The sequence below is a fragment of the Rhagoletis zephyria genome, unplaced genomic scaffold (assembly GCF_001687245.7).
Source record: "Rhagoletis zephyria isolate East Lansing unplaced genomic scaffold, Rhagoletis_zephyria_1.1 Rzeph_scaffold_12085, whole genome shotgun sequence".
NCBI lineage: Eukaryota > Metazoa > Arthropoda > Insecta > Diptera > Tephritidae > Rhagoletis > Rhagoletis zephyria.
Genome location: NW_016169159.1, coordinates 1 through 11,573, shown reverse-complemented (window position 1 = coordinate 11,573; position 11,573 = coordinate 1). Strand labels below are relative to the sequence as shown.

The 11,573-nt window shown below is 39.1% G+C and overlaps 2 protein-coding genes across 2 annotated transcripts; one reads left to right on the top strand and one right to left on the bottom strand.

Moving 5' to 3' along the window:
- The first annotated feature begins 965 nt into the window (after positions 1-965).
- On the top strand, positions 966-1,909 carry Roc1a (Regulator of cullins 1a). The gene is made up of 3 exons (XM_017633704.1): positions 966-1,246; positions 1,308-1,335; positions 1,476-1,909. Exons 1-3 carry the CDS (start codon positions 1,169-1,171, stop codon positions 1,694-1,696), a joined length of 327 nt encoding a protein of 108 aa, XP_017489193.1. The 5' UTR covers positions 966-1,168; the 3' UTR covers positions 1,697-1,909.
- A 4,146-nt stretch (positions 1,910-6,055) lies between these two features.
- Positions 6,056-11,567, bottom strand: LOC108377435 (histone-lysine N-methyltransferase Suv4-20-like). The gene is given in 10 exon segments (XM_017633703.1): positions 6,056-6,403; positions 6,406-6,617; positions 6,620-6,797; positions 6,799-6,987; positions 6,989-7,728; positions 7,839-8,083; positions 8,448-9,931; positions 10,572-10,748; positions 10,924-11,100; positions 11,194-11,567. Coding segments are annotated over 10 exon segments (4,011 nt in total). The 5' UTR covers positions 11,455-11,567.
- Positions 11,568-11,573: the final 6 nt, after the last annotated feature.

Below are 11,573 nucleotides of genomic sequence, written 5' to 3'. Positions count from 1 at the left end.
AGTCCATAATTATGAAATAAAGTTTCATTTAAATAAATCACGCATACATTTTTTTCTGTATATGCAACTTAAATTTTAAAAAGTGAATACAAATGTCAATTAGCACAGGGTGGTATATCAATTTACCATATCCAGTGTTGCGAACTCTATCTAATTTTACCAGCAACGCAGATAAGCATACTTTCCAAGTAAGCAAGAAGCAGTATTTTTCTAAATGCTACGAATGAATTGTGAAAAAATTTCGCTTACGTCTTTTTGGCGATAAGGGCTCGTTATATCGAAGCTGTGCCCCATATTCATCTATTTCGGGCAAGTTTCAATTGTACACATAAATCGATGAGTAAATCCCCTAAACAAACTTTGTGTGAAAAGAAGGCAACACTGAGCAGAAGCGACAGTCATCGTTCGTGCGAAATTTGACATTTGGCTGTCCATTGGCCGAATTTGGGCGACAGAAAACTAATTCCAGTTTTACTTTTAATTTAGAAATAAACCTTTTCTTTATTGCAGTATTATACTGCAAAAAAACGAAACGTTTGGTTTTAAAGTTTCCTGTTAAATACACCGTCGCCAACACGACTGGCCAAAATACAATGGAAGTCGACGAGGAAGATTTCGAAGTGCCNAATTTTTTTCTGTGTATGCAACTTAAATTTTAAAAAGTGAATACAAATGTCAATTAGCACAGGGTGGTATATCAATTTACCATATCCAGTGTTGCGAACTCTATCTTATTTTACCAGCAACGCAGATAAGCATACATTCCAAGTAAGCAAGAAGCAGTATTTTTCTAAATGCTATGAATGAATTGTGAAAAAATTTCGCTTACGTCTTTTTGGCGATAGGGGCTCGTTATATCGAAGCTGTGGCCCATATTCATCTATTTCGGGCAAGTTTCAATTGTACACATAAATCGATGAGTAAATCCCTAAACAAACTTTGTATGAAAAGAAGGCAACACTGAGCAGAAGCGACAGTCATCGTTCGTGCGAAATTTGACATTTGGCTGTCCATTGGCCGAATTTGGGCGACAGAACTAATTCCAGTTTTATTTTTAATTTAGAAATAAACCTTTTCTTTATTGCAGTATTATACTGCAAAAACGAAACGTTTGCTTTTAAAGTTTCCTGTTAAATACACCGTCGCCAAAACGACTGGCCAAAATACAATGGAAGTCGACGAGGAAGATTTCGAAGTGCCAACATCGAGTAGCAAGGGTGAAAAGAAGCGTTTCGATGTGAAAAAGGTAAGAAAAGAATGGCATTCATGAATTTTGTAGCTTATAGAAGAAATTTCATATATTTTAGTGGAATGCTGTGGCATTGTGGGCTTGGGGTGAGTATCTTTTAACGGCACGCTTCATACTAGTTTATCTTCATTGCAACATAACCTTGAAGTCGTATCCTTGCTAACATCAAAGGCTCAAAATGGTGAAACTTGATAATTACACGACTTTTATTTATTTTCTACCTTAGACATTGTTGTTGACAATTGTGCCATTTGTCGTAACCACATTATGGATTTGTGTATCGAATGCCAAGCAAATCAAGCATCTGCTACCAGCGAAGAATGCACAGTTGCTTGGGGCGTCTGCAACCATGCTTTTCATTTCCATTGCATCTCACGTTGGTTGAAGACACGACAAGTATGTCCGTTGGACAACAGGGAATGGGAATTCCAGAAATATGGTCACTAAACCAGAAGAAATAATTTTACAAAAATACCTACGTGCACCACGAGTCACAAGACGTGATTGTGCTGTGCTGGCTTACTTTCAGATTAATAACGTTTTAAGCCGCAAAAGAGCGATACATAAGAAAAAAATACATTATAATTTAACAAACTGATTTGTATACAAACTTGCTTAACTAATTTATCTTTGAAATAAAACCATACTATTGAAAAGTAAGTAATTGCGTGTACTTATGTATATTTTTAAGTAAAATTTCGGTTAGCATGAAACAACCATTCTACTTTCAAACCTCAACGCTCAAAAGACTGTCGTAACAACCGAGGTTTCATATATGCCCAAAGTATGTATGTCTAGCAGCGTTCCTTAACATATGCGGAATTTGTAGACTGTAAAAACAAGCTAAATAAGCGTTGCGCTTAAACTGCCTATAGACTGCTTCCCGTAAAAGATTACAATACAATGCTCTGCAGAGATTTGGCTGGGATGCACCCGGCGGAAGCACCAGCAGCAAACTCCATCCGGAGATACAGCCGCCTTTCCGGCTTTTTAGGTGCCATCTTCAAACTCTCGCACACTAAAAGAGGCATCTTTGTAGTCGAAGCCCTCACTTCCTGTTGCAGATGATCATCGATCTAGTTCCGTAGACCCGCACTTCACTCCTCAAATTTTATAACAACACATATCGCACACCCAGATCTCAAGTGAGCTAACTCAAAATTCAATCAGGATATATAACTGCTTGTGGATCGTACAGATTCAACGCAAATAATACAAAAACAGATAGTACAACAGTAGATTTTTAGTTGGCGTATATAATCATGAACAAAAAAAAAATATTTGCATTCTTTGGAGGTAAGTCATATGCATTGATTTATGCAAAAAAATGGTCCTATTTTTTTTTTTAAGTTGATCCCACTTTAGACCGAGGTGTGCGATGTGTGCAATGCAGCTACAAGTATAGCGTGATCGAATTTATTTATGTACACTCAAACTTACCCCTGAATTCTGTGCACTTGTCGTATAGTCAAACTTGACATCCACGTGTACCACATATTCACATTAATTTTTGTGTTTATTTATTTTTTTATTTTTATTTTTTTATTTTTATTTTTTTAATATATGTATACAAATATTTAATGAAACTTTATTTAATGCATTTAAAATAGCAGTTAAAAATAAAAGTTCTTATTTTTGCATTAAAATTAATTGAGATGAATGTGGGTACGTATGTATGTATACAAAAAAAAAAAAACAATTTAATATTTTACAAGCATACATATTATACCTATTATTGTAAAATCAACTTAAATTATATGTTGGCCAAGCGTAAATACATATTTAACTAAGCATACTTGCTAAAATCAGATTTTTCTTTTTGAAATGCAGATGATTTCGTATTTTTATAAATTTTTACTAAGATTTAATTGTTAAATCAATTGGACAAACTAACGAGTAACGCGATGTATAAGTTAGGTTTGTTTTAATATTTTATCGCTCGACATTTGTTTTATTTAGTGCTTTTCAATTTTATTTTCACGATTTTTTATTTTACATTTACCATTATAATGTTCTAAGTTATTAGAGGTCTAATGTATTTAAATCAGTTTTTATTGTAATTAGTTTTTAATTTGTTATTTTAATTTCTTTTTTCTATTTTATTTATTAGAATTTATAGAAAGAACACAATTTGTTTTTTATTTATTTACAATGCAGCAAACTTATATTTAACTCCATATTATTTAATTTTCCTGTTTGCATATTTTATATCTTACACCGCGTTTGGGTTTCGCTAATTTTGATAATCTGTGAATTGTGGGTTGTAAACCTTGGCTTAGCTTTTTTTTACGCTAGATAAGCCTCAAGAAAATCTTGAAACGCAAGTCTCAATTGCTCGAAGATTTCGAATGGGTTAGAACTCATACTGCATCACTTCATGGCGAGTCTTTACAAAATCATTGAACATTGCGAATAACAGCAAATTTTTCTCTGGGTAAGTGTATTTTTCACAATTAATTTAAATGTACGTTTTTTCAAATGTTTAGAATAAGATATTTTATATTATATGTATGTATATAAACAGCTTAGTTTTTTGTTTCTATTTTTCGTTAGGTTTGCCACTGAAGGCGTCTTGATTCAAAATCGTTATTCGCAGCAATAATACATATGTATTTGCAACATCGGCTGTCCTCTTAAACGCATGAATACAAAGCATCCGCCTATTTTATTCCTATATCATGGCATGTATTTTTGATAAAGTAGTGCAAATCAGAGACTGTTAGCTCCTGTGGTTAAGAAATAAAAGAGACTGGGACTTTGCATTAATGCGTTTGAAAAAACAGACTTTTTTTAATTCTTAAGCTTTTTATCCAGCAAAAAATTCAATTCTTTTGTGTATTTTTTATTTATTTCTATTTGCCAAGATGCTATCTATGCGTTGTGTGCACTTTTTGTAGCGTATTTAAATATCTTATTTTGCATAACTTTTTTCATTTTTTTTTTTTCTACAATCGCTCGTTACTCCCATTTTATTCATTTTACAAGTTAAATTCTGTTTTACAACCGAATTTTATTACAAATGTTTTAGCTACAGTATATTTATTTGATTTTACATATTATATGTATGTACATATCTAAGATTTTTCTTACAATTCTTATTCATGTTCACATGGGCTTCAACTCAACATTAGCAATTGAATATTGCACTGTCAGTCAGTGAATTTTTTACGGCTTTCTCAGCCGGCATTGCTCCAACCGAAGTTTTAGCATTTACATTTTTTTTTTTTTAATCTTAAGCAATTCTTCAATTTAGCGGTACATGATTTGAATTCGATTGATTTCTATTCTTAGTTTCTTAACCATTAAATTACTTGAATTACTGTTATTGTTAGGATTCTTGCTGCTATTATTTGTTGTTGTGGTCTTTCTTACTCTTCTGCTACACTTTTGCATTATTTCATTGTTCATGTACAAATTACAATTATTACTGTTACAAACATTGTTGTTCATATTATTGGAGAGGTTACTAAAAAGTGTATGCTGAACTTTCGGGCTGTTCTCATATTCGGCAGTATTACTCTGCTTATTATAGTTGCTGCATTGACCTATAAAGCCGTAATTGTAGTTGTTTTTGTTGTCGAAATTATGTTGACAATTCGCTAAAAAACTATTAATCGGCGCACTACTACGACAATTCAATTCATTTTTATAATTATTCAGATATTTTTCTTTAAAGTTTTGTATACATTTTCCATCTGCAAAACAAAAGAGAAAAGGAGAAAGGAAAGTAGGTCAACATCATCTATGCGAGGCACCATACATACAAGGTCTGATGCCGTACTACAGCGAACTTGCAAAGTCCGAGAAATACGGGGTCAGACCTACAAAATACATGCATATGTGAAAGCGGCCCAGAAAACTATACAAATTTCAGCAGCACTACAAGTGGCCTGTTGTAATATATTCAATTGTTTAGCTTTTTATAAACCGAAAAGCCTACTCATATCTACGAAAATCCTATTGAGAAATAAATTTATAGATGCACCACTTTCTGTGAAGCAATCTACACCCAACTGAGTCATGCGAAAACATTTGATTTGGAACAGTTCTAAATAGTAATTTTCAAGCTATGGAACAACAAGGATCTACCCATTGAAGGAGTGTTGTTCCAGCAGTCTAAGTTCCCATTTCAAAAAAAGGCAAATTAAAGTGATACCTAATGAAAATTTGTGGCTAAAATTTTGTAAAATATACAATAATTTAGTTTGGGGAAATAATTACGATTTAAAACATCATTTATATAAACTTTGTGTTTAAAAAACTTTACGTGAAACTTTTACCTTAAAATTATGATCATATTTTCATTCTAAAAATTTTAGTATGTAGTAACAAAACTCTACACTGCCATCCATGCCTGCTCTACAGCCTCCATTTCACCTGCCTGTTAAATATTTCACAAATGTATTTTGAAATAGAGAAACCAGGGAGCGAATTCGCGTACTTGTAACATTTAACCATTATGAATCCAAATTTATCCTAATGAACATATGTATAATGCCCTCCGCCCTACTTTCCACCATAACTTTACATCACTATGTCAGGTCTTGATCATTTGCCGCTGCGTTAAATTTAAAATGCTTTTAAGAAGATATTTTACAACAAACAGACATTCATAGAGAAACAAACTACACTCATTTTTCAATAAATTATTGCAAGAACATATTAAACGATATATCGCCCGGAAACGCGCCTAACTTTCTTGACACAATTCAGCCAAGAACACAGCCACAACTTCAGCAGCAGCAGCAGCAGCAGAAAACCTCGATGAGCAGTGCAATGTGCAATGTGCAATGTCAAAAATGAACGTCAATTCATAAGATCAGTCCCCTTTTTGGCCATTACAGTGCTACTGCAGCCGGCACCACTGACGTTAGACATTGCTGTTGTTGTTCCAACCGTCAAAGGTGTCGTTGTACTGACATGTGCATTCAGCGCGCAAAGCGATGCATTGGACGATACAGCATTGTGTGTAGCAGTTAAACTGCCGCCCATTGGCAACATATGACCACTAACGGTCAGATTGCGCGCAAAAGTGGGAGGCGGTAGAAGAGCGCATGACCCAAAAGTATGTTTTGGTACGCTCGCCTGCGAAAGAAACAAAGGGGGTGCAAGCGCTGCTGTAACACCGTTAATATTGCTGCTGCCGCCAATGCCAACTGGACGCTTGTAGCTGAAGGCTTTGAAATGCCTGCTATACTGGTGGCACCGCCAAGCGTGGTGTTGCAAATAATGCGCTGAAGTTGGGATGTGCCAGGCGCGGAGTGAGTGTTGTGTTGTTGATGCTGCATAAGCGTAAATGGTTTATGTTGCAGCAATGGCGGAGCTACGACTGTATTCGACGCCACTGACGTGCCAGCAATATTTTCGGAGGCGTCGTTGTGACAGCGGTGAATGCAGCAGCTGATGTGATGGTGGATGGGGGTATAGCAGCTGCTGTGGGCACTGTGAGTTCCTGCCGATCGTGACCTGCGCGCAACGGCAACGGCATCGACGTCGAAGCAGATGCTGTGGAACCGGCCGAGACGTAGGCTGAATTTGAGGATGAACACAGCACTCAAATTGGAATTGGATTGCGGTGAAACGGCCGCCTCAGTGGGTGCTGTTGAGGATGTGGAAAACGAGGTATTTGCCAGCAATGAAGCATTCGCACGTGTGCTTATGCTTGTATTGGCGCTGACACCAGTACTTGTGGTTGGAGTTACTGCGGCCGAAATAGTGGTGTTGGACTCAATCGAATCAGCTCACATCAGCCGTTTCGTTATCATACTCGGCGCTACTTCCACTTGTGTCAAAAGTTGTATTATTAAGGCTATCGTTCACACTAAGCGCTGGAATGTCAATGGTGTGCGTCTCATTACCAAATATCAAACGAAGTCGTTTTTTCTGAGGCGTTTGCACACCAATCCCCCCAATTTTTGTCGTTGACGTTGGCAACACAGCGCGGGGACTAGACTGCGCAGCCGGTGCGCCTGGGGGCGTTGTCGCCAAGTCCGCGGCCGTAGAATTCAATTCGTGGGAATTACATATATCCGCATTAAAGCGGTGATGTTGATGGTGGCGACTGCGATGCCGATGGTGGTGATGATGATCCTTGCTTTTGTGTCGTTTTTTGCGTTTTAACGGAATACTGTCGTAGTCGACGCCATTTTCTGAAATGCCCTCCATTCGTAAAATCTCATATTCCACAGGTTCGGTTGAATGCGATGATGCGCGACTGAATGAGCCATTAAAACTGCTGCTTTCATCACTCAGGCTTGTGCCAGATTCGATAACTTCGTCGAGTATAGGGGAGCGTTTCATTCGAAGCGTAAGCTTCAAACGTCGCTCCGGTGTCTTCAGCAGCGTTTCCATGGCAGTGGGAGGAAGCACAGGCGCACAGTCTCGATTGAATGTTTCAGCTTTGCCACCCACACCCTTGTCGAATCCACCTTTTCCGTTACAATTGGCATTATCGTAAATTTTCTGTTCTATCCCCTGAGATGATCGCCTTTTACGCTGTCCATTATCACTCATAGACATTGTCATCGAAGTCGATTTAATGACGCAGNGCAATTGGCGTTATCGTAAATTTTCTGTTCTATCCCCTGAGATGATCGCCTTTTACGCGGTCCATTATCACTCATAGACATTGTCATCGAAGTCGATTTAATGACGCAGCGAAGCTGGTTTCGACGAGTTGAGCGCTGTAATTGAGTTTGGGACACATCCCGCGAATAAGAAGGCTCTGTCAATTGCATACATGGTGCTCCCAAAGACGCTTCTTCAAAGGATCCCATTAAGTTCTTGCGATAACTCGGCGTAATATTATTCTTTTCATGCACACAGCTTGTGCTACTAACATCAAAAGTTTCGCCATTGTCAGTAACTGTAACATTTGCAAGCAAGCTCCCAGGCTTCTGCATTGCTGCTGTTGTTGGATAGTGCATACCAGCCGGCAATCTTTCACCAATCCCACCCACCAACTGAGTGGAATCTGTTCCGCTACTACAATTACTACTAGTACTACAAATACTACTTAAGCTAACACTATNTAGAAGGCTCTGTCAATTGCATACATGGTGCGCCCAAAGACGCTTCTTCAAAGGATCCCATTAAGTTCTTGCGATAACTCGGCATAATATTATTCTTTTCATGCACACAGCTTGTGCTACTAACATCAAAAGTTTCGCCATTGTCAGTAACTGTAACATTTGCAAGCAAGCTGCCAGGCTTCTGCATTGCTGCTGTTGTTGGATAGTGCATACCAGCCGGCAATCTATCACCAATCCCACCCACCAACTGATTGGAATCTGTTCCGCTACTACAATTACTACTAGTACTACAAATACTACTTAAGCTAACACTATTATTACAACTATTGTTACTATTATAATTATTACGATTCGTTTGGGTATCAGTGGCAGTTGCTTTCGCGTCCACGCCTGTGTGTGATTCTACTTCATCATTATGATGTGTAGTTGAGTGATGTTGGTGATGATTTCGTAAAACGCGTCCACCGATGTTATTACCCAAGGACGCCGTCACACGAGTCAGTCCGTTGCGCGTGCGTGTCCGTTTGTCGTGTCGCTGGCGATCGTTAGTTTTCGTTGCAACTATTGCAAGTGTGTTCTGTTCGTCCTTGCGATTATTTACAGTTCTCTTTTCATCTCTGTCTTCATCATTCTCATTCTCCATCGGGCGATCTGCCGCATTTAAACCTGTTATTTCCCGTTGGTCCAAACCATCTGCCTCCTCCAAGCGCGCAATTGCTGTCGAACGCGTTTGTCTGCCACTACTACGAGTCACGTAGCCAGTTTTATTATTGATGGTGTTGATTTTCGGTACACCATTGCCAGCTCCTTTTCTCAATGGCCTTCGTGAAATGCTCGCAGCAGCACTAAACCCTGGTTCGGCGGCTGTAGTTGCATGCGCCTTTGCTGCGGCACCGCCGCTACTGCTATTACGGGCAAGCGCAGTTGTAACGCTGACAGGCTGTTCTTCAGCAGAACCGGAAGAAATTGTACTACTAGTACTGTTAACACGTGCTGATTTGCGCAACGACTCTCGGCCAACGTTAAAGCCGTTGCCACCTGTTTTGGTTGCAGTACTTCCGTCTACCGATTGTTTTCCACATGGATCTTGATGCAGAATTTGGTTATGGGATTGATGATGGTGATGATGATGACGCTGGTAGGTATTGGCCATGATCATTTCGGCGTCGTACTTAGTCATACCCTTTTGGCGAAGTTCCTTCATGGTCAGTGGTGTCACAACCACAGTGGGCTGTTGTTTTTTCATACTTTCAATATTAACATTATCGCTGTCAAACGATCCGCCTTCTAATTTCTTGACCTGAACACCGGCTGATGTTTCAATCAATGCTGATGGGGCACTTGCACAAGCGCTATTGTCTACGTTCATTGAACTCGTAGAGTTAGCCCTACTTTTGATACGATTAATACGATTATCAGTTTCACGTAGGCGGTAGCCGCCGCTTGCATTTGGATCCTGGGTATTTATACCGATCACACATGATCCACTTAAGCCCATCGCAAGAGCATTAGCACCACTGCTAACATTTCCTTTTATTACTTTCCCGGCAAACGCTCCGGTGCCACGTCGTTCGCATGTTTCGCATTCACAATAGCAGTTGCCATCGCCAAAGAAATCCTCCCCATAGAAACAAGTAATTTCTTCACCAACCTCAATATCGCGCAATACTTTAACGCATGCTGTATCACGCCCAGTGGCAACAAATNCAGTTCCTTCATGGTCAGTGGTGTCACAACCACAGTGGGCTGTTGTTTTTTCATACTTTCAATATTAACATTATCGCTTTCCAACGATCCGCCTTCTAATTTCTTGACCTGAACACCGGCTGATGTTTCAATCAATGCTGATGGGGCACTTGTACAAGCGCTATTGTCTACGTTCATTGAACTCGTAGAGTTAGCCCTACTTTTGATACGATTAATACGATTATCAGTTTCACGTAGGCGGTAGCCGCCGCTTGCATTTGGATCCTGGGTATTTATACCGATCACACATGATCCACTTAAGCCCATCGCAAGAGCATTAGCATCACTGCTAACATTTCCTTTAATTACTTTCCCGGCAAACGCTCCGGTGCCACGTCGTTCGCATGTTTCGCANTATTTATACCGATCACACATGATCCACTTAAGCCCATCGCAAGAGCATTAGCACCACTGCTAACATTTCCTTTTATTACTTTCCCGGCAAACGCTCCGGTGCCACGTCGTTCGCATGTTTCGCATTCACAATAGCAGTTGCCATCGCCAAAGAAATCCTCACCATAGAAACAAGTAATTTCTTCTCCAACCTCAATATCGCGCAATACTTTAACGCATGCTGTATCACGCCCAGTGGCAACAAATTTACAATTAGCCCGGCAGTCATGGTTTATATACGCAGCTGGACCAAGCCATAGTTGCGCACAGTTTTTCCTACAGCTGTACATTACGGAGAAATCATTTTTTCCTGTATGTAGTAAAGCAGCCTCCTCAGCTTCGGATAGCTCCGCAATGCAGCCCACAAGGCATTCGATTTTATCATTCTTTGACCATCGCTTTGTTGAACTAATTTTAGCTCCCTTTTGACCNCAGTTGCGCACAGTTTTTCCTACAGCTGTACATTACGGAGAAATCATTTTTTCCTGTATGTAGTAAAGCAGCCTCCTCAGCTTCGGATAGTTCCGCAATGCAGCCCACAAGGCATTCGATTTTATCATTCTTTGACCATCGCTTTGTTGAACTAATTTTAGCTCCCTTTTGACCCTCAAGTGAGTAACGATAGCAGGCCTCAATAACAAAACCACTGTCCTTATCGAATACACGCAAATAACGTATAATCTATAAAGAATTCAAAAACAAATATAGCGGGCATGATTGGAATTGTATCACCTTTATTTAGCACAAAATAATAAATCTATAAAACGAACTTACATGATCATGAAGGCGCTTGAAGGCTATTTTGTTTTTACTTTTGAAGCTTCGAGGAATCCATGGCCCACTGAAAATTTTCTTCACTGCCACATCGTAATTTTGAGTTGCAATGAAGTCATCTACCACTATTTTCAACTGAGCTCTATCCACTTTGAGCGGACGATAGCGTATGTTCATTTTGTGCGTCTGAAACCCCAGATGAGGATCCAATATCAATGAAGTTGCCAGATCATCATTCTCCGACAATTCTTTGGGGGTCATTCCCGTCGACTGCGAGAGTCGACTAACGCTGTTACTGGCAGTACCATTCGTACTGCCATTACCATTTCCTAAATGATAACCATTGGTATGTCCGTTATATGAATTTTGATGGTGGGAAT